This window comes from Ursus maritimus, unplaced genomic scaffold (assembly GCF_017311325.1).
Source record: "Ursus maritimus isolate PB19 unplaced genomic scaffold, ASM1731132v1 scaffold_16, whole genome shotgun sequence".
NCBI lineage: Eukaryota > Metazoa > Chordata > Mammalia > Carnivora > Ursidae > Ursus > Ursus maritimus.
The window spans coordinates 19,610,768-19,630,457 of record NW_024424008.1 but is presented as its reverse complement, the minus strand read 5'-3'; the positions used below and the strand labels follow the sequence as shown (position 1 = coordinate 19,630,457).

The 19,690-nt window shown below is 36.3% G+C and overlaps 1 protein-coding gene across 6 annotated transcripts in view; it reads right to left on the bottom strand.

The window, feature by feature from the left end:
* Positions 1–19,690, bottom strand: part of DLG2 (discs large MAGUK scaffold protein 2) — a 1,159,208-nt gene that overhangs the window by 730,473 nt on the left and 409,045 nt on the right. For 4 of the 6 annotated variants that reach the window (XM_008704379.2, XM_040630954.1, XM_040630956.1 and 1 more), the window contains exon 1: positions 10,537–10,845. The exons of the other annotated variants lie outside the window; for them this stretch is intronic. In XM_008704379.2, the coding sequence (XP_008702601.1) occupies positions 10,537–10,845 (309 nt within the window). Of the gene's footprint in view, positions 1–10,536; positions 10,846–19,690 lie in introns of those variants that run through there. 6 annotated transcript variants of the gene reach the window in all.

Genomic DNA, 19,690 nt, shown 5'->3' with positions numbered 1-19,690 from the left:
AAGTCCTCTTAGAAGCAAATTAGCAATTAATTCTAAGCTGTATGGAGCAGGAATCAGTCTCTTTTGTTTTCCTTTATATCCATATTGATTAACACAGTGTTTTGGCATATGGGAACTATTCAATCATTAATTACTGAATAAAAATTTGCTGAATGACTAGATAAATACTATGAGCCTTAAAAAAGTTGCATAATTGACTCAGTTTCCTTTCCTGAAAATATATCTCTATGAGAAATGTGATCAAAAGTCCATGTACATCAATGCTTACTTCAATATTGTTTGTATTAATTATAACAAAAAAGATAACCTAAACTCCAACAATTTAAATTTTGATAGAAACAGGAATATTTGGCAGTAATAAAATTATATGAACAAGAAAAATAGTTTCCTGACTTAGGAAAATGTTCACAATATATTATTAGTTTTAAAAAGCAATATGGTTTTATATTGTTAAATTCTCACAGGTGCATACAGACAATATATTTAGGTGAGCATGTGTTAATACAAAATATTATATATATTTTTCTGAATATACATATATAGAGACAATTAAAAACAAAAAGGGTATCAAAACATTAACTGTGGTTACCTCGAGGTGGAATTAGAAGTGTTTTAATTTTTTTCAAACAAACCTTTAGCTTAAAATATTTTTACCAGAAATGTGTTATTTTTACATCAAAACTAAATAATAAAACTATTTTTAAAAAGTAGTATAAATGCTCACCCTTAAGAAACGAAGAGGATTTATAATTCTAAAAAAAATGAAGCCTTAAGAACCCTAAAGCACTGCAGGTAAGTGCAGTAATATGTGTGCTAGAGAGTAAACTAGATCAGAAAAATGAATGAATAGTATGAAAACAGAATCAAAACTGTTTTGTATGACTGTCTTTCCAGTCTGTCGGAAGCAGATATATTGACAAATCATTCTAAAACATAATAAGATTCTAGGAATTGCTTACATAGTTCTAAAGTTAATTTCTTTTTAAAGAAAACAGTACTATTGAAAAACTATAACAATCACTGTTGACCACTAGCTAACTAGCACAGCCCATCCGAATAAAGTACAAAGGTCTTCAGTTATGGATTTTTAATGTGGTGGTGCCAACTACTGTACTCTGAGCACTTATATTTAATGATGAAAATGATGGAGAAAAAAGGTCATGCAGTATACAACAGATCGTACAGAAATGAATTATAAAATAATATTTCATGACATTATTTCAGCCTTCTAGAGAACAAGTGACTCCTAAATTGGACAAAGAAACTGTGCAGAATCAATTTTTTTTCTGGTCCTCTCAAAGTACAGTACTGCACCTTTCATCACTGAACACCATGACCCACTTGAATGCAGAACCTAATTTCTGAACTGTGATTCCAATATTTTCACAGCACCACAACAGAATAAGAATCTGAGTCAAACTAAAAACAAAACAATAAATGCATGTTAACTTTTTATTATATTCTGTTACTAAATAGAACTACTATAACGGTAAAAGATGTCACTCTTTATCTTAAGGCATGTGTATAATTAGTAATAATAATAATTATAAAGCAAATTTAAAACTAATTAAGTACTTTCTATACAAGGCCCTGTGCTAACATTCATTCAGAAACTAAGAACACTTTATTGAACTATTGCTATATGTGGGGTACTGGGGAAACAAGGGTAAAATGTGCTCTAATGGAATTCAGCTTAGTGGAGCATATAGATAAGTACTCATAACTGTGATACAGTGTATAGGTAAATCATATACAGTAATCAGCTAGACATAAAGGTACAGATCACATGGTCTCTCCTCTCCACAGACAGGGATATAATTGAGGAGTTTGGGGCAAATGTATAACTTGATAATGATACTATAAGAATTGTCACAAAGTAATTGGACAACTAGTATTGTGAGTTGCACTGTAATTGGGCTATAAAAAATTTTTCACTCTCTCATCAACAGACTGACAAATTAACAACAATGCAAGGTAATATGCTAATTGTGCAGGATACCATGTTAAGAATACGTTTTGCAAGCTACGATGGGCTGGATAGGATTAATGAGGAGCATGTACTTGAACCAGGTCTTTAAAAATTGGATAGACCCTGTTAGGCAGAATGGGACATTGCATCAGAAGGAAATGGAAAATTGATAGTCTAATGCAGAGGTTGGCAAACTTTTTCTGTAAAGGGCCAGATTTTCAATTCTATTAAACTCAACCTTTCCACTTTATAATAATTGTTTTGTAAGATTCTCCTTTCTCCATCTGGAATGAAATTCATAGATAATACAACTGCCTACATATATTTTTATATACTAACGTAAAAGGAGAAATACAGAAAAGTATTTTATATTAGAAAGATGTTTTCAATATGTCAATCTGTGAGCCCAACTGTACTGAACAGTGCAATGAAGTAGTTCAAATGCTTACATATACTTATAATTAACAGATACGGATTTAAACGGAATAAAGACACCAGATATTATTTCTCACAAGAAGTACAGGAAAACTGAAAGAAAAAACACATAGATGATGGATCCTAGATTAAAAATTAGTGTTGGAAGAAATAGTAACCGATCATTTGCAGAGAATAAGAGATCAAAGGAAATAACCTCAGTTCAAATACAGATAATCTAAGAAGAGTGCCAATAGTTACCGCGGAGAAAGCTTAAAAAAAAGTCATATTTTTAGAAATAAACCGACCCATATTTATAACTTTGGTGTCAAAATAGTTCCCTGTTTCCTATAGGACAGGCCAGTGAGGGAGTTTATCTCTTTATCCCTGTTTGGAGTTCTCCCCAATGTAAGGCATGCATTTGATTTCTAGTACTTCAAAAGACTTTGGAACTCTATCCTTTAATTAAAAAATGGGGACTGGGGACTGGATTAAACAACAACAGCAGCAATAGCAACATAACAACTCAGAACCTAAGAGCTTATAGGGAAGTTGAGTGTAGATGACCTTTGGGATAATATCGGAGTAGTTCTGAAAACAACAGAAAATTAAACAATAAATAATTTCAGTTACTTTCGCAAAACATATTTTTTCATTGTATGATAAAATGTTTTAAAAATTAATATATGTCAATGAAATAAAATGTTTTTAAAACAATCCTATTAATGAAATTTGTATTTTATATATCTCTGACAATTTAAAATCTTTGGTTCTATGTCTATTAAAAGAAGCCTCAAGTCTCTTCAGTTACATAATGGCAGGTGATATTCATAAATGGAGACTGATACAGGGGAGATGTATCGGTGACAGCAATCAATGCAGGAGCGGGAGCGTTAGGATGGGATCTTCCAAAATAGGAATCAATTCCTGTTAAATCCCTAACAGCACAAAATACAATGATTCCTTGATTTACATAGAAGTTACATTCCCAGAAGATTTAATGATTAGTAAATCCTTGCAGAAAATATGTTATATCTGTTTGTAAAACTGAATTTGATTTTAGGCCTAGAAAATCATAAACTTAAAAAAATCTTCATGAAGGTCTAGTAGCAGGTTAAACATTGTATAGTACAAGGGGAGATTCTTTGTTGTGCAGAACTTCTTTGCACATGACCATGCACCTAGCATCCCTGGCTCCTTTCTGCTAGATGCCAGCATCACCTCCCAATCATCAGTAATACACAAAGTATCTCTCTATAGTTCTAAAATTATTTCTATGGGCTCTCCTCTCTCTTTTGGGATTGCTGGTCTGAATTACGAGGTAGTAGAAATAAGAAGTAAAGATAACTTTTTATATAATGCCTAACACTGCATTACCAACAAATTGCATGCTTAATAATTTTCTGCCAATAACTAACTTCAGAAAGAGGAACACAGGGCTTAGAGAGAGTGGGCATCTTGATACAGTAAAAAAGTAACTCAGTTCTTCATTCAAAGGCAGGGACCAATTCTGCCACAAACTGAAGGACCCTGAGCAAATCTTTTAACTTCTCTAGGCTTCATGTTCTCCTCCTTTGAAAAATGTACTAGATAACCTCTAAATTCCCATACACCTCTGACATAATTATAACACGTATATATGCCTTTGGGAAAATAAAAGAAGGGAACAAAGTAGACTAGAGAATGGAGGAGAATAAAATTGGGTGGGGTTGCATTTGTAACAAATCAAACAATATCATAAAAAGGAAGAGGATGGACAATGGAGATGGTAGTATTAAAGAAAGATATTTGATTCTTGGCATGATAAATACACAAGTAGCTAACATGTGAGATTTACAACATTCAACACTGTGGTAATGCTTTTGGACATAAGACAGATAATGTCTACATGTGCTTTTGTTCTGTACGTATATCAAGTTTAAAATACATGGTTCTCACTTCCTCACTATAAATTTTTGCAAGATGGAATCTAATTTGCAAATAAGCACAGATTTCAAGGTATTTCTTAGAGCAAGTATCAGTGCTGTGAGAATCCACTCCAACTCCTTCAGATCAGCACAATTCGTAACCTCAATCAGAGAGGGGAGAGGGTTTTAGAGGTCCAACCAACTCAGGGTTCCCAAGACCAGAAAATGAAGCAGAATGGGAAATTCTAGGATTCTGCTAAGGAGTGCCCATTCTCCCAAACACGTAAAACACTCCAATTCCTTAAGGAAAATTCCTGTTAAATTAGAAAGTTATAAAGGTCTCTGGGGGTGTTCTACCTCCCATTGTTCCTCAAAGAGGTCATTCTGTAAGATTTCGTGGAAAGGGTAAGTGATCATATAGACACCTACATTTGAAACAAAATCTACCCTTATCAGATGTGCCATCAGGAGAAAGTTACTCAGCCTTAATTTTCACATCTACAAAATGGGGATTTTAAAAAAAAATTTTTTAAGTTTTTGTTTATTTATTTGTCAGAGAGAGAGAGAGAGAGAGCACACACACAAGCAGGGGGAGAGGCCCAGACAGAGGGAGAAACAGACTGAGCAGGGAGCCCAATGTGGGACTCGATCCCAGGACTTTGGGATCATGACCTGAGCTGAAGGCAGACACTTACCCTACTGAATGACCCAGGCATCCCTATAAAATGGGGATTTTAATGTTGTTGGGAGAATTCAAAAAATGACCAACATAAAGTCATAGCATAATACTGCACGCATTGTGGGTATCATGAGTATTCAATAAATCTTATCACCTTTTCTCTTTCCTTTCCCACCCTCAGTTTGTCTCTACTTGTCCAGCCCTAGAGAAAATGCTTTGCTCATGTCAGTATCCAGAAGAGGGGTGATTGAAGAGCTGGCCAAGCAGCTTCAGGTATGCTCAAGGAATGACTAGAACTTTAATTCCTTCGGTATTATCTCTTATTCTTTTCTGTTTCCTTTGCCTGGGGGCAGCTGTTTTCCAGAGACTAAAAAGTCTTATTCTTCCTTGGTAAGGGGCTCTCTTTCTAGAAGGAATGAGTAGAAGCAGTTGCAGAGTTAAAACAAGCTGTCAGATCTTTCTGGCTGGACATAAGCTGAGCCTGAGATTTCAGCCTAGGGCAACCCTACTTCTTGGACAAAAAAGGTTCTCTGCACTCAAGTTGCTGCAAACTTCTGTGTCTGGAAGAGCTGCAAAGGGATCGTTAGGGAAGATTTACAGAGTTTGGCTAAATGCTTCTAGCAGGATGTTGCTGAGAAAATCTAATATCACCTTACCTTCGAATATAAGATAAAGGGAATGCGACTTCATCAATACAATTCTATTATGTATATATTTTGTCTGTGTGTGTGTGTGTGTGTGTGTGTGTGTCTGTGTCTGTGTGTATGCATTGTTGTAAATCTCTGAGAACCCTGAAGGGCAAAATGTAATCCCGTCATCATGTGGTACTGTGCCAAATGTTTCTGAACAGTTGCCTAACCTAACCTTCATCATTATAAGTAAGACATCAAAAAATTCAGTGAACAAAGGAGAAATTCTAATAAAGGACCGCAATACTGATTAATTAATTTGATGGACAATAAGTTCTTCTGGTTAAAAAAACATAATTTGGGGGGCACCTGGGTGGCACAGCGGTTAAGCGTCTGCCTTCGGCTCAGGGCGTGATCCCGGTGTTCTGGGATCGAGCCCCATATCAGGCTCCTCCGCTATGAGCCTGCTTCTTCCTCTCCCACTCCCCCTGCTTGTGTTCCCTCTCTTGCTGGCTGTCTCTATCTCTGTCAAATAAATAAATAAAATCTTTAAAAAAAATAATTTGGATATCATCAATAATAATAAATACCACTTATTGAGCATTTCCCATGTTCTAAGCAGCATGCTGGGCTCTTTTATATAGAGTATTTTCAATTCTTATTAAATTTTCCCATAATACCATTTTATCATCCTAAGTTTTACAGAGAAGACAAATGAATCTTAAAGAGGTTAAGGAAGTGAGGTCACACAGAGCTAGTAAGTTCAAATTTAGGATTGTCTCGCCTTAAAGCATAAATTTCTTCCAAAGCACTTCTATTAATGTATGAGTGTTAGTTGACAAAGTCACAGAATATTAGTATTGCAAAAGATATGAGAGTTCATTTAGGGAAGATGGTTTTTCTTAGAAACAGAGAAACTGAGGCCCAGAATGGTTCACTGAGCACAAAGCCTACCACACGGAGAGTGGCCGAGCCGGCGCCGGGCCCCTGCAGTGACCGACTTCATGCTGCCAGCTCAGTGGAGTCCTCATCAAAGCCCACGAGACTCTTTGTGACCAAGCCCTGCCCAGGTCTCCATCCCCAGCTCTTGATGAACCCACTCTCTAGTGCCCAGTATTCTGGGCAAACAGAACTCTGAGCAGTTCCACCCAGCAACCCAGGTGTTATATGTGTTTCTGTTTTTGTGTTTTTACCCAGAAAGCTTATCTCTGCTCACTTGATAAACACAGGCACTTTACTTTTAGGTTCAATTCAATTCAGCCCAAGGATCACCACCTCCAGAAGTCTTCCCTGATTGACTTATTTTTCTCTTCCTAGCCAATCAGATATATCAGGAATAGGTGAATAATAGCCAACTTTTATTGCAGGCTTCTTATTCAGTCATCCTATAAATATTTATTGAACTCCTACTACATGTAAGCACTGTGCTAAGTGCCTTATATTTATTATGTTAATCATTCCTCACTACAATCCTGAGTTAGGTACTAATTTTATGCTCATTTTATAAAACAGAAAATCTAGGCTTAAAGAGATGCAGTATCTTTTCATAAAAATAAAATTAAATAAATAAATATATACATAAAAAATATCTTGCTTTCTTACTCCTCCGTGGTTCCTCTGTATCCTGAATATATATCTACTATAGACTTTGTAGAACTCTACGGAACTTGTTTCCCTTCCAATTTGTGACTTATGATGATGTAATTCTGTACATATAATGATATACTTACTAAATATTATATACCATTGCAGGCCGTAAGCTCCACAATGGTAGGGGTAGTATATGTTTTGTTTACAATTATATCCCCGGGCCTGACAGAACAGCACATGCTAAGCACTCAGGAAATGATAGTTGACTAAACAAATGAAGAATGAATGAATGAAATACAAATGCATAGAATTCTGGTCTTTGAATCTTCACTGTTTTGTGCTTTCTCCCCAGGTTAGTCTGCACTGGGGAGAAATGCCACATAAGCAATGTTGGACATCCTTTTTTTTCCCCCAAAGGCCAACACTATTATCCTAGATGTGCATTCTAGAACTCCTTCTGGACACTATAATTTTCCATTTTCTTACCTATTATTATGGTTATATTAATTCTACAGATCCAAATGGAATGAAAACTTATTTGAGAAAGGACAGAAGCTGTTTTTTAGTCTTGCTGAGGAACAACATAATGACAGTGTCTTGTTAGTACACAGCACCCCAAATAACAGGAGTTTGGCAAAGAGCCTTGGGAGGAACTCAAGTCATTACCATGGCCCTCTATTATAGCAGCCGGAAATCACACTGCTGATTTCCACGTAGTACAGCAAATACCTCTGAGGGCAGGATCCCAGCTCTCTGACACTAACAGCCCTCAGGCATGCTCTGTAGCACATGTGGGGCCCTAGGCTACTCTACAGCACGCACTCTCCTCCCATTGACTTTATCCAGAATTTAATGTTTAGTATCATTAACCTCCATTCTTTGTTTCACAATATTTCACAGGATATCTCTAGTTAATTTAAGGCATAAGAATAGTATCATAAAATTCTCAAAACAGACTTGCCCACTAATGGACACATATGCCTACACATAGACACACATATAGTCTTATTTTTTTGATAATATCTATGGGTATACAGTACTTTCACATACGTGTATATTTTAAATATTAGATATATTCTATAGATACATATGTAAATGAATACACATATATATACATGTATTCATATATATATATATATATGAATACACATACATAAATCAGCATTTTAGAACACTTTATAAAAAGTAAAGAAATGTACTTTATATGGAAAGAATAAAACATCCTTTGGAAGAACAAGATAGTACCTTCTGGGTGAGAAAAGAATAATATAGAACTTTAATTTCTATATGTATGTATGTATGTATATGCATGCCTACATGTATATGTATATATGTACTTATAAATATATGAAAATATGTTAATATGTGCAAGTATTTAGGTATTATAGGGATATTTAAATACATATATTAAAATTTATGTATAGCACTTTCACATGACTGAGATGGTAGAAGAGTGGAAGGGTCAGTTGTCACTACACTAAAGACCTTAAAAGATATAGTATGGTAACTCTAATATTTGAGGATCATTGTTCTTCCTAGGTAACAATAAAGTACCTGTGAATGAGAGAGAAAATGTATAGAAATGTGTGTGTAAAAGAATGGGAGATGGTGGCTGTCTCAATTTATTGCCTTCTCATATGTCACTGGATCTTTAATTATCAGTACAGAGAGTCTATTTCGATCCTTTAAAGCATTAAATGGTTATAAATTTAAGAAAAGTAGGAGGCTGACTTTGTTAAAAACCAAGGAAGGGAAAAGTTTCCCTTGACAAAAAATGTACAGAAATTTGAGAGCATGGTTATTTTAATATACTATTAGAGATTTTGGTTTGAGAAATTATCATTTATGAAATGCAAATCTTTTTACATCTTGGATAAAAAGAATTGTGACCATAAAACAAGTTTGCTTATTCTACTCTAAAGCAAGTTGGCTTATTCTACTCTGTGCAAAAACTATAAGCTAGATGTGTGTTTGTCTTTTTGCCTGTGTGAGCCTTGAGAATCTAACATAGTCATCACAGAGATATACTTTAAAGACATTTAAATGCATATATTTGTAAAAGAATATGTAGACACGTCAAAATTGTCAAGACTGTTTTTTCAGTTTAGAATTCATGTTAACTTTAAAAAAATAACCAAGTTTCCAAATATCAAACTCCATTTCAAACAGAACCAGTTTAATACTAAAAAGACAATATATTCTTCATTTAAATCAAGATGCTGAGATGCATGATATTAACGCATCAAAAGTCACATATATGCAACAGATCTAGCAATATATAATACTCTTGGAAGTACTTAAAAAAAACTAATATTAAAATTAGAATGTTTTCTCCACCTCTCAGATCATAACATTTCATTCAAGATCAATAGCCACTTCTCAATTATGCTAAGATCACATTAAAATCAAGAAAGGATTTTTTTTCTGCAAACAGCTTTTCTCTTTTTCAATGGATATTTAAGGGCGATTGTTGTTCAATATTTATGACAGTGATTACAGGTGCACTTTATTTAAATTTTACAGGATTTACAGGAAGTTGTCTTTCCTCTTCTGGATGGGGGCAGGAAACAATGAGCCAATTTCATTTCTGATAAAATGCCAGTAGTTTGGGGCAAGAATAAGCTAGAAATTAAATTAAGGGAATCTGCACATCTGCTTCAGAAACACATTATAGAAGAAAGAGAATTATAGTTTTTAATATAAATAACCTTATTGATTCCCTATGAATAAATAAAATGTTTCATTATTTTATTCTGAGTGTAATCATCCTCTAGTTTGCTCCCAATTATTCCATTTGTTTGTAAAATGAATTATTTAGCATAAACAAAATTTCTTCCCTGTTACTGAAAAGGTATACAGTATTATAAGAGTAAAATTAGAATAGCATACTTCAAATCACTACTTTCCATATCTGAAGAAATAAATGCCCCTTTATGATTAAAGAAACCTTTAATCATAAATATCTAAGTTTATTTTTTCTCTCCCGTAAAAAAAAAAAAATGAGGCTAGGCAGGACACAAAAGTTAACAATGATTAGAAGTTAAAGTGCTGCTAAAAGCCTATGATACAGCATAGTAAAATCATCTGAGGACTAGAGAACTTGAACTTGGGGAAAAGTCACTGAAAGAAACTGAGCACAGCGTCTTTGGATTCTCACAGGCCACCCAGAGGTGTGAGCCCACAAACACCTGTGAAAATGACAGGTTTTCCAGGCCCACTATTCTCCGAACAGGCGTGCCCAGTCGGCAAGGAGGACCCGGCAAAGTTTCCAAACCATGCTACCCTCTCACACAACTTGCTCTCAGTTTCTTCCGATATTCAAGGGAAAGTCATAAGGAAAAGGCTCACCTGTGTTGGGCTGAACCAACCATGTGGGCAGGCGCAACGCTCCCCACAAGTCCCTTTGCCCTTGGTGCCCGTCTTGTGGGGGCTTTTCCGCACACTGTCCCACAAAGTGACCAGCTTGGTCCTGTTTGAAGCTGGGCCCCCAGGTCCTGAAGAGGGCATGGTCTGAGAATTGTACCCAAGCCCCTGAGGGCTCCTCTGCCAGCCACAAGCGCAGTGGGCATCCCTGATCAGTGTGGGTGCACTCCTGCCGGCATCCATGCCATCGGACCCCCGGCTGCAGCTGTGTTGCTTGGTGAGGTATGCATTCATACTGCACTGATGCCTACTCTCTCCTTTGGTCAGCTCTGCACAGGAATGTCTCCTCCCTCACACCCCTTTCTTCCAGGCAGTTGTAAAAGTCTTTTTTTTTTTCCTCCCGTGGATCCCTCAGTATCTTTGACAGCTGCTATAAGCAGTGCATCGTGGGAGCAGCGAGAGCAGCTCCGCACAGCATTATCTGCGGGCTGGTAGCTCTTTGTCAATAGATGACTCAACTCACAGAGCAACTTGACAGTATCCCTGCTCTAGGCAGAAGCAATCAATGCTCCACACAGCTGGGCTACAAGACTGTACACTGTGTTACAAACCCTTTTTGGATGGAGCCCCACAGTAAAGAATACTCTTTGCAATTTGGCATTCTGGCGTTTCCCTCTCCCAGATGAGCCCTCCACAAAATACAGACCTCAGGAGAGAAAGCTTCTTATCAGACTAGCAGGACCCTTCTAGGCTGAAATAATATGGGATAGGCAATTTAAAATGATGGGAAAGTTAACCTGTAAAGGAATTTCCAACATTTACAGGAATCACTTATCTAGAGAGATATTTGCCAAGACACAGAACAAATCATGAGGTAACTGAGTAAGAGCATCAATATTAAGTCTAAACAACATTAATTCATTTAGAAAAATCACCGAGATCACAGCATTATACTACAGTCCTTTAAAATTTGGAGGTTTAATTTGTTTTAGATCATGATTATATATTATAATCCAAACATGCATTTTTTATGCTATGAATGATTATTAATTCTTTCTGATTCAAAATAAAGCAATTTCCAAAGTTCAAAACTGATGGGTTGGCTTATTTTAACATAGTGTTTTTCCTTACCCCAAATTATTCTGAGGATTTCCTTTCAAATACTTTACCACAACAAATACATTCACCACAGAGAGAGTCTGCATTTTAAAGTGAAAGACACATCCAACTCTGCCATCCAGTATTTTGGTTTCCACAGACAGAATTTTCAAATTCTTTCACTGGAAAATGAGTGAAATCTATCCAATTTAAAGCAATTGCCTTCCAGGGAGGACATGATTGTTTTAAAATTTTAGTATGATTGCAGAAGCCATACATAGTATTTTTAGTAAAGAGAAAGGCTAATTACTAGAGCACTTAGAATTTTTATTATGTTTGAAACTTTCCATGTTTGTTGCCAAAATGTCTATCCTTATCACATATCCCTGAGGGAACAATTTTGGTTTGATTGGGATACAAGCTGCCATCTATGCAGCACCAAACAAAAATGAAATAGTCCCAAGAGACAATGATTTTATCTATAGACCATCAGATCCACCTTCTCACTGCTGGGGCAGTGTAGACCTCATTTCCCACTGAGTTGGCAAGGTTCTTATTTCAAAGTCTAGGATTATAACATATTCTACATTTCAACACCAGAACTCCCTGGACGAATCATTGTTATATATAAAAACCCCGAAAGGAAGAAGCAGGATCTACTCTTCCTGTGTATTTCCATAAAAGGGTCCTTTCCCAAATTTTGCACAAGGGGTTTCTATAAGTAACTTGCCTGGCAATGTAGGGATTCAAAACACCTTTGCTAAATAATAATGACCTATATGTGTAGGTTCAAAGGGTAGGCCTGGTTTGCTATTGACCTCTTCCCGCACCCCCAAGGACCTAGCACACTGCCTGCCCAGCATATAGCAGACTTATAATAAATATATATTTTTTGGATGAATGAATGAATGGTTGAGTGAGTGGATATATAGAAGGAGAGAGACAGGCAGGAACTGACTAACATGTTTTGAAAATAATATCTAGTTCAGCAATGCCCCAGAAACTTAAATTATTTCTTTAAGATCAGCTTTAGTGTTGGTTTTGAGGTGTTTAAGAAATTTGCCAAAAAAAAAAAAAAAAGAAGAAGATTTGAACTGTTTGGTAGAAATAACAATGGCATTAATGGTCTTTTCTCCTGAAAAAGAATTCAGGAGTTAAGATCAATACCTAAAAACAGTAAAATTGAGGCAAATAGATCATCACGTGATGCTCAGTGAGAAAAAGGGCAGGATATCAGCAACATCTCTTTCCTTCTCTGCTCTCTCCTCTGTCCTCCTCTCTTCTCTTCCCCTTCCCTCTTTCTTTCCCCCACCCCCTCATTTTTTATGCTGGGATCAAGGGATAATGCCTGAAAGAACTTCTAAGTCAAATAAAGCCCTAGAGAACTTCATATTTGTCTGGTGTCACCATGATGCATGGCTATAGGACTTGATGCGATATGGCAATACTATCACCCTCAAATGAGAATGTCAAGAAGTGATAAGTTTGACTCTCTCCAGTCTTATCTAACCATAGATGCTTCTCGAGTTTTTCAGGCAGATACCATTGCTCAAAGGCCCATTGCCATCTTTAGGGAATGCATGCCCTGTTCTCACCCATTTGCCTCTCAAATATAAGAATCAATCTGAACAGGAGTAAGTCAGCGTGAATCCATTAAAATTTTGTAATGGTGTGTGTGGTGTGCAGCAAGACAGAAAATGTCCCGGCTAGGCACTACGCGGAGATATTATAAATCTTCATAGGGACCTAAATGTGTTATGAATGGGTTGTTTGGAATGAGCTATCTCTTCCCATTACAAGGACAATAGAATTTTTGTTTTACTAACCTCAGTATGCCATTTCTAAACAGATAAACATCATATATTGCATAACTAATGTTACTTTCCTCCAAAGATCCTAAAGTCCATAGCAAACTTTCATGAAACGTATTATAAGACTGTATGGAAATTATTTCACTTTAACATAGGTAAAATATATCCAGCCTCCTGCCTTCCCCTTTTCCCCCGATTTTTTTTTCTTTTTAAACATGACATTTGGCTTTCTAAGTCTGATGACAGCCCACTTACACAGATAAATACGTCCAACTAGCCCACTGTACTATGAGACAGACCAACTAATTAAAGATAATTCAATTTGATCAACTGTAATTGGACAATTGTAATGACCATGAGATGACATGAAATTCTGGCCAAAGAAGAAATTAGTGGTGCACAAGTACATATCCTACTTATCATTGTGATTTAACATGGGCAGATGGTGCACTGGGTAATGCCTCGATGAGATATATCTTACTGACCTCTCTTTGACCTGACACTGACTCCACAGAACAATTCCTAGTTTTAAAGCAAGAGCTTAAAACTAATATCCGGCTTGATTTGTTTAATAAAAAATAAATAGCAAAGATGAATTACTAAATAAATTGTTCTGTACTAAAGCACTATGCAGACTTTGTTTCCAGAAAAAAATTTCCTTCAGGCATTCTATGCACAGGGTAAATGAAAATATTAATTACGAAAGAAGAGCTGAGTGCTTGCTAAAGAAGGACTGGGCAGCACAAGCCCCGTAGCAGCTATAAGTAATGTGTGAAATAATCACAAAGTAATATAAGGTAATAGCTAACGATTTTTCTTGATTTGAAAAGTGTACACAGTCCATTCCTGGGGCCGCAGACTAGAGATGTTATAAATGCCAACTAATATTCTTCTACATCTAATAGCCTTTGGCCGGGACGATCTCTAGATCCGAGCACATTCACCTTTGGAAGTAAAAGAGAACTGAGAATATTTAAAGTATTTTAGTCTTTAAAATTATTTCCAAAATCCTTAAATCAATTGAATTATAATTCTGCCCTAGAGGGCAGACACAAGCAAGAATTAAGAGGGTGGAAAGACACATGCCAAATTGCCATAGAGATTTAACCTGGACTGAGGATATAATAGAAAGTGGAAAAAAATTTTTTAAATGTCCCCAAGTACATTCTCACTAATGTACTTGGACTTGGGTAGATATTGATGAAGAGGGGATTGGCCTGAATTAACAATAAGGCTAAATTGTAAGATGGTTTTCAGGAAACACAGATTTATTATATTCTAACACATTCAGTAACACTATTAGAGAAATAAGAACACAAGTTATGTGACATTTCTTAAAGAATCTGAAAGGAATACTAAAAAAAGGTAATAATCATTTATAATTTACATATTTTAGCAACAGAATCTAAGTGATGGACTGCAGTACTGCAGGAATTTGTTCTTATCCTGCAAGATGAACCCGATGTTGCTTCTGTGAAGCTTTCCAAGTCCCCCTGGACTATTCGGTTGCTCTCTACAGTGTTTGTATACTTGTGCAAGTATCTTTCACGTTCGTCTATTTCTCTCAATCACCGTGATGACCACCCCATCTAAGCTGGCATCATTTCTGTGTAAAACCGGTGAAACAGCTTCTTAACTGGTCTCTGGCACCCACCCTTACTCCTATTCATCCTCACACAGTGGCAAGAGGGACTTCTAAAATGTGAAAATGATCCAGTCCTATCCTGCTTGATAGCTGTCGATAAAGTCCCATTCTCCGGGGATCTTTATCCCCACAGAGAGAACAATCTTTAAAGCGTCTTCCATGGTCCTTAATCATGTCCTGCGTGACCTGGCCTCTATGGCTTTCACCACTTTCATCCGTGCTCACGCCCCGGTCAGTCCTGCTCTCCAGCCGCACAAGCCTCGACTACCTGCGCTTAGTCCCACCGCGTGGCCACTGCGCATGCTCTCTTCCCCTCTCCGCAGTTCCACGCAATTCATCCTGCTTACCCTTCCCTGGCTCGCATGGAGAGACAGCCTCCCAAAAGCCACCCCAAGGAAACATACAGTACAATCTAAGAGCAAAAGTGGGCTTGTGATGCAGCACAACCCCAAAACAACTCTCCCAGACCTTCCTCTCTGCCAGTTTGCCATCCTGAAGCCTCTTCTGTTTAGAAACTCTGGAATCTTCCCCGCCTTCCAGGGCTCAACTCAAATGTCACCTTTACAAGAGAGCGTTCCCAGGACACTGTCCCTCCCTTCCAGAGCAGCGCCTATCATCCTCTCACTGAACACTCATTTAGCACTTGTGCTTCTTTGTTACAACACTAACAACACTTGTATTAAAAGCCATAATTACCCTATTATTTGTTTTGTGTCCTATCCCCCAAACCGAGTGTAGGTAACGCCCATTGGGGAAGGGAGAGAGCTCTCTTTTGTGAATCTGCATCCTCCAAACCAAGCATAAAGTAAATGTTAGTATTTATTAAAACAAATCAAACAAGAAAGAAGATAAACTTGTCTTTCAGGAGTCATACCAACATTAGCATTTGGGTCTGTGTTCTACCTCCTGGTGTAAATGAATAAATAAGGATTTGAACCTAATAACAACACAACACAACACAAAACAAAACAAAACAAAAAAACAACAATTTGCTTTTAAGGTCAGCGTTTAAGTGAAACATTCACTGTGGCTGAGAAGCCTAAGTGTATTAACTAATTCTTTTGAAGAAATTTGCTTCTGGTCTTCTAATGCGAAGAAATTGAAACAGCTTTTGTTTATTTTAGCAAGATATTCATTCATAAAAGCTGTACTTCCTGACAGCTGGGCTTTTCTCTCAAGTGTTTTCAAATTGTTCTCCCTTTATAGATAGATAGTGCAAAAGGGGGAGGGGTTCCCCAAGTCAAAAGCCAGCCAGTGGTAAAGCAGGGAGCCGATCCCAAACTACAGCTGCCAAAGTCATGATCCTCTTAAAATGATATAATCCAAAAGGTAGAATGAGTTCACAAGACGGTAAAAGCATGTATTAGAGAGCAGAAAGTCAAGACGTCTTTCTTCCTCCTACTAATCAAGTTAGAAGGTTTTAAAAAAATCAAGCATTATTACTCATTAACAAGTATCCTTTTTAGTTCCTTTTTTAAAATTTGTGGTAAAAATACACAATATGAGATTTACCCTCTTAAAAATTTTTTAAGTATATAGCACAGTATTGTTAACTCTAAGCACAATGTTGTATGGCACATCTCTAGAACTTTTTCATTTTGCATGATTAAAATTCTGTGTTCGCTAAACAGCTCCCCCCACCACCTCCCAAGCCCCTGGCAACAACCATTCTGCTTTGTGCGTCTATGAATTTCACTACTTTAGATACCTCATATGATATGCAAGCATGCAGTATTTATCCTTCTGTGACTAGCATATTTCATTGTGCATAATGTCCTCAAGATTTACTCGTGTTCTCACATATGGTAGGATCTCCTTTTATGGCTGAATAATAATCCATTGTATGTATATACCACAATTTGTTTACCCATCTGTCGATGGACATTTGGGTTGTTTCCACCATTTGGGTATTGTGAAAAATGCTTCAATAAACATAGGAGTGTAAATATCTCTTTGAGAGCCTAATTTAAAAATTTTTTTGGATAAATACCCAGAAATGGGGTGGTTCAAAATCTGGTATATATGGTATACATGGTATACCATATAAAGTAATATATGGTAGTTTTATTTTTAACTTTTTGAGAAACCTCAATACTGTTTTCCAAAGTAGCTGAGCCATTTTACATTCTCACCAACAGTGTACAAGGATTCCAATTTCTCCACATCCTCACCAACACTTTTTTTCTGGTTTTTGTTCATTTGTTTGGTTTGGTAATGGTCATATTAACAGGTATGAGCTTTGTTCTTTCTTGAGACTGTTTTGGCTATTCAGGGTTTTTTCATTTCCATACAAATTTTAGGATTTTTTTTTCTATTTCCATAAATATATTTAAAGAGATTGCATTGAATAGATCACTTTGAGTAGTATGGATATTTTAAAAATGCAAGTCTTCCAACAGAGGCAGTAATTTCTCTGACATTGGCCATAGCAATATTTTTTATAGATATGTCTCTGGAGGCAAGGGAAATAAAAGCAAAAATAAACTATTGGGACTACATCAAAATAAAAAGTTTCTGCACAGCAAAGGAAACAATCAACAAAACTAAAAGTCACCATAATGAATGGGAGAAGATATTTTCAAATGACATATCCAATAAAGGGTTAGTATCCAAAATATGGAAAGAACTGCTAAAACTCAACACACACACAAAAAAGTAATCCAATTAAAAATGGGCAGAAGACATGAACAGACATTTCCCCAAAGAAGACATCCAGATGGACAACAGACACATGAAAAAATGCTCAATATCACTCATCACCAGGGAAATGCAAATCAAAACCACAAGGTTATATCACCTCATACCTGTCAGAATGGCTAAACCCCAAAACACAAGAAACAACAGATGTTGACAAGGATGTGGAGAAAGGGGAACCCTCTTGCACTGTTGGTAGGAAGACAAACTGGTGCAGCCACACTATGAAGCAGTACGTAGGTTCCTCAAAAAGTTAAAAATAGAAATACTCTATGATCCAGTAATCACACTACTGAGTATTTAACCTGAAAATACAAAAATACAAAAACTGTAATTCAAAGAGATACATGCACCCCTATGTTTACAGAAGCATTATTTACAATAGCCATGTTATGGAAGTGGTCTAGGTATCCATTGATAGATGAATGGATAAAGAAGATGTGGTATTTATCTACAATGGGATATTATTCAGCCATAAAAAGAATGAAATCTTGCCATTTGCAATGACATGGATGGAGCTAGAGAGTATAATGCTAAGCAAAAAAAGTCAGTCAGAGAAAGACAAATACCATATGATTTTACTATATGTGGAATTTAAGAAGCAAAATAAATGAGCAAAGGAAAAAAAGAGAGAAAGAGAGACAAAGCAAGAAACAGACTCAACTACAGAGAACAAAGTGATGGTTACCACAGGGAAGGTGTTGGTGGGGATGGGTGACATATGTGATGGGGACTAAGGAGTGTACCTGTTGTGATGAGCACTGGGTGATGTGTGGAATTTGTGACTCTATTGCGCACCTGAAACTAATATAACACTGTATGTTAACTCTATTGGAATTAAAATGAAATCTTAACTAATAAAAAATGTTGTCTTCCAATCTATAAACATATTTGTGTCTTTTTCAATTTCTTTCAATAATGTTTTGTAGTTTTCATTGTACAAATCTTTCAATCCCTTGGTTAAGTTTATTCCTATTTTATTCTTTTTGATGCTATTGTAAATGACATTGTTTTCTTAACTTCCTATTCAAATTGTTAACTGTTACACCGATTTTTGTACAGAAACACTAATTTTTGTATCTTGAGTTTATATCTTGTAACTGCTGAATTTATTAGGTCTAACAGTGAGTGTGTGTGTGTGTGTGTGTGTAATCTTCAGGATTTTCTATATATAAAATTATATTATCTATGGGCAGAGACAATTTTGCTTATTTCTTATTTGTTTCTCTTGCTTTTTTGCTCTGGTTAGGATTCCCAGTATACACTGAGCAGAAATGTTGGGAATGAACATTCTTGTTCCTGATCTTAGAGGAAAAGCTTTTAGCTTTCCCCCATTGGATATGATGTTAGCAAGGAGTTTTGCATATATAGCCTTTATTATGTTGAGGCAATTTCCTTCTATTCCTAGTTTGTTGAATGTTTTTCTCATGAAAGAGTGCTGAAATTTGTCAGTGCTTTTTCTGCATCTATCGAGATAATCATGTGATTTTTATCCTTTGTTCTGTCAATGTGGTACATCATATTCACTGTGTTTTGTGTGTTCAACTACCTTTGCCTCCCAGGGATAAGTTCTATTTGATCATGGGGTGTGATCCTTTCAATGTGCTGTTGAACTCAGGTGGCTGGTACTTACGGAGGATTTCTACTTCTACTTATCAGGCATATTGGCCTAAAATTTTCTTTTCTTGTAGTATCTTTTCCTGGCTTTGATATCAGAGTAATGCTGGCTTTATAAGATCAGTCTGAAGGTATTTTATCCTCTTCAAATTTTTGGAAGAATTTGAGATAGACTGGCCTTGATTTGTTTCCACATGCTTGTTAGATTTTACTTGTAAAGCCTAGGTTATCCAATTTGTTGGTGTATAATTGTTCACAGTAGTCCCTATACTTT